Source organism: Gavialis gangeticus, unplaced genomic scaffold, assembly GCF_001723915.1.
Source record: "Gavialis gangeticus isolate Ggan-Ray unplaced genomic scaffold, GavGan_comp1, whole genome shotgun sequence".
In the NCBI taxonomy this organism is placed as follows: Eukaryota; Metazoa; Chordata; order Crocodylia; family Gavialidae; genus Gavialis; species Gavialis gangeticus.
This window is the reverse complement of record NW_017729030.1, coordinates 47,239,025-47,242,664: the sequence shown is the minus strand read 5'-3', so window position 1 is coordinate 47,242,664 and position 3,640 is coordinate 47,239,025. Positions and strand designations below refer to the sequence as shown.

At 40.4% G+C, this 3,640-nt stretch overlaps 1 protein-coding gene across 2 annotated transcripts in view; it reads right to left on the bottom strand.

Moving 5' to 3' along the window:
• The window catches only part of SMAD1 (SMAD family member 1), a 90,547-nt gene that overhangs the window by 8,186 nt on the left and 78,721 nt on the right, over positions 1-3,640 (bottom strand). For both annotated transcript variants that reach the window (XM_019522158.1, XM_019522156.1), the window contains exon 6: positions 556-812. In XM_019522158.1, the coding sequence (XP_019377703.1) occupies positions 556-812 (257 nt within the window). The remainder of the gene's footprint in view (positions 1-555; positions 813-3,640) is intronic.

Sequence of the window (3,640 nt, the reverse complement as noted above, 5' to 3'; positions counted from 1 at the left end):
TGTGTGCACAGAGTAACTGAGTATAGGCTATGGGACCAAAGCAAACATTCCCTGTCATGGTTCTTCCAACTGTACTGGGCCAGGCACCAGGAGTAAAATATGCAAGTTTATCTTACTTATACCCTTAATAGTCCACTGGCTGCAACCTAGGCAGCACAAAGGAGGAAATCCTAATCAAAATCAAAGGCAGAAGGGAGAAAGGTCAGAAGAGGAATGAAGAAAAAGAACAGACTGGGAAAAAACTGTTTGGAGAAACTGAGAAAACAAAGGAGAATTGGGAGAGTGGGACTTGGTTCATCAGTCAAATAAAAAGCTAGATATTTGTGCTGGGCAACTGGGAGACAGCTAGCAGGTAAGACCTTTGCTACCTGAGAAAATGTTTATTCTCAGTGAAATACTTGATAGGTGAACTTCCCTTAAGGAAGGGGGGGCGAGGAGGAAAAGAAAGGAACTGTTTATAACATTATTAAAATACACAAATATCTCAAGATACTTTAAGAGGAAACACTTATCTTTATTTGGGTTTATATTTTGTAAACAATAACCCTTACTTACCTTTACAAAACTCATACGAATAGTGCACATCTTGGTAAGCTCATACACTGTTTCAAAGCCATGGTTCACTGACTGAGCCAGAAGCTGAGCAAACTCTTGGTTGTTGAATATTTTCAAACTGCAACCACTGGGAATTTTGCACACTGTGGTTGGATGAAACCCATGGTGATAGTTGCAGTTCCGACTCTGCACAAAAATACTGCTGTCACTAAGGCATTCAGCATACACTTCTCCGCCAACATAATAGAGGTGAACTCCTAAGAGGGAAAAATATTGGTGATGGAGAGGTCAAATAAATACACAATACAAAAGCTTCTTCCCCTGCGTATTATGTTGATGGAGATACTTCCATGTTTTTCAAGCTCTAAGAATGCATATCGTGTTTCAGTCTCTAGTCTGGATGATTTAAGGCTTTATTGTACCTCCACATTCTACCAGTAAACTTGCTTTTTAAATCAACTATTTAATGGCAACATTAATTTATTATAAACACAGAGTATCAAATTCTACACATAACAGTCCTAGAAGGGGGATTTACATGGTTAGATAACCTGTTTCAACAGATAACCCGAGGATCCATATTTCAGGACACAAGAAGAGGAGACACATCATCTCCTTCAGGCCCACAAACGTCTTTAGCAAATAAGGAAGTCCTGCTTAGGTCTGTATTGGAGGCCCTGAATGCTGGCATGCATCTTAACATAGCTTCAATTGAGGTGCATTTCTAAGGGGTTGAAGCAAAGGAAAGGGTTTCCAGATGGATCCCCTGACCTCACTCTTGGGGTTATACCTGCAGCCTTTTCCTATGGCAAAAAAATCAAATGCCAGTGGCATAACACGAAGTGTAAGGAACACTGAAATTTCTTCCCTCCAAACTCCGGCAGTTTATACATTTTAGGAAGTGCAGAAACTTTGACTTTTGGGCTTAAATCCTCTTCTGCTGAAAGAAGCCATTTGAAAACAGCAAGATGGCAAAGGTGGGAAGGGAGGAGGGTATGGACAGAGGTTCAAGAAAAATCTCAACTATATTTAAATGCTATATCCCCTTAAGAATTTACTGATGACAAATTATGTCATCTGATTAGCAAAACAATCTGTGGCTAACTTAGAGTTGCAAATCTGTTCTGTATTTTTTTATAAAGAATATTTGTGTGTGCGTATGAACATAAACATCAAAACCACACATTAGAAGCGTAACATTCCTGCCATCATTGCTTGTATACACTTGCCTTTTGAAAACCTTTTTGCATTTTCCACCCTTCCTCAACTGTCTTTGCTTCTTAATCTGGTGCAGTTAAAGTTTCAAAAGGACTTTACTTGCAGCTTGGCTGTTTTTGAGTTTACTTTTACATTTGAAATGGAAAATAAATGCAGTGCTATGCAAAAATACATCAATATTTGTTAGGACAGGGTACGGAGGAAAGGAAGGAACAAGAAATATAATTTAATGGCACAGCCTAGGTGTAAGCAAAACTGCGGAGGTGGGCAAAGGTATTAGTGTGGAGAAAGGTTTTCTGGTTAAAAAGTTTATGGGCAATATTCACAGGAGGACACAGGTTTGGTAGTACTGACATTTCTCAAGCCAAACATTCAAGTGCCTGGATCCAGAAACAAAATTAAAAACCCCCAAGTTAAATGCCCAGCAACATGCCTTCATGGTGTAAAGTAACAGATGCAGAGATGCTCTGAACTAGCTCTGGAACAGAAAATAGTACGGTATGTTAATGCAGCATGGCACCCAGTCTAATAAGCCCAGCTTCTCACCTTTGCCAGCCAATGGGAAATGCCGCCTCCTCCCCCCTCCAGATGTGGACATCTACCTGGAGCCCTGAATTAAGTGTTTGAGTGAAAATGGGAATCACAGCCCAGACCTCTTAATCCAAGACTTCTGTGCCCAGCTCATCCTTCTGTGTAGAGGTGACTGGGTCACTTGTTTAAAGAAACCCAGCTGCTAGGGAAGAAGATGGGGGTGATGCCTACTTTTTGTATGATACCATAGTAGTTGGACCATTTGCTCAGGAAATGAGACACTATGGTTCAGGCTATAAGAAAGGCTAGGATGGACTTGCTTTCCACTTCTCCTCTTGAAACTGAGCCACTCGAACTTGGGGACTTAAATTCTGCCTAGATACTCTTTTAGATGACGAAGTTCCTTTGCAAAACTTGCCTTAAGAATCTTCCAGACAGCCATGTCGGTTTTCAGGGAGTTGCTAATATTATTAGGGCACACACTGTCAGTGTTGTTACCCAACTCCGTTAGAGCCGTGTGGGGTTAGGTGTTACCCATCACATTTGGCTTCTCTTATTTGGATGGGCAGTGCATGCACTGTTGGGGTACCACTTACGATGCTGTGTCCCTACCAGCCACACAGTTATAAGAAAAGGACCACAAACTTCTTATCACAAAGAACTGAAGCTTGGCCAGGTTTACTGTCCACAAACAAGCCTAGACATCTATGACCAGCTGGTCCCTAGTGCTAGCTGAGTCATTTCCAGGCACATTATAGGCATGAACATTCCTGGATTATGAACTTGATTCCTAAACCTGGAATAAAGTATTAAGAGTTCCCAAGGCCTTTTCACACTCTGGCCAAAACTTGATGTTTGCAGCATATACATTCCAGTTCTCACTAATTACTACAACATATTTAGGTGATATTAACTACATTCTACTTTTCCCCTTCCTACCTGTTTGCAATGTCACTGATGTTTATTTTGGTGTTTTATACTGATCTTAAAATCAATTGATTCTTTATTCGCTAGCCTTGCAGGCACCTCTAAAACCAATAGCTCCTTCTCCAGCACTTCTGTGCAAGCCATATGTGGTATATGCCTAGTTTCATATTCACTGGGGCTTACTTTGGTTTGTTAACAGAGCCTGCATGATTTGTATATGCATTGATCAATGGTTGTATTAATTCATACTCCAGCAAAACTTACAGTCTTCATGGTCCATTTTATTTTAATATACTTTTTTTTCAGAGACTGTCACTCAAAGCTTATACCTGGGAGTCTGGCCTGCCCAAACCTTAACTCCTCCAGAAGCCTAACTTTGATTTAAAAAGCAATTCTTTACATTATTTGT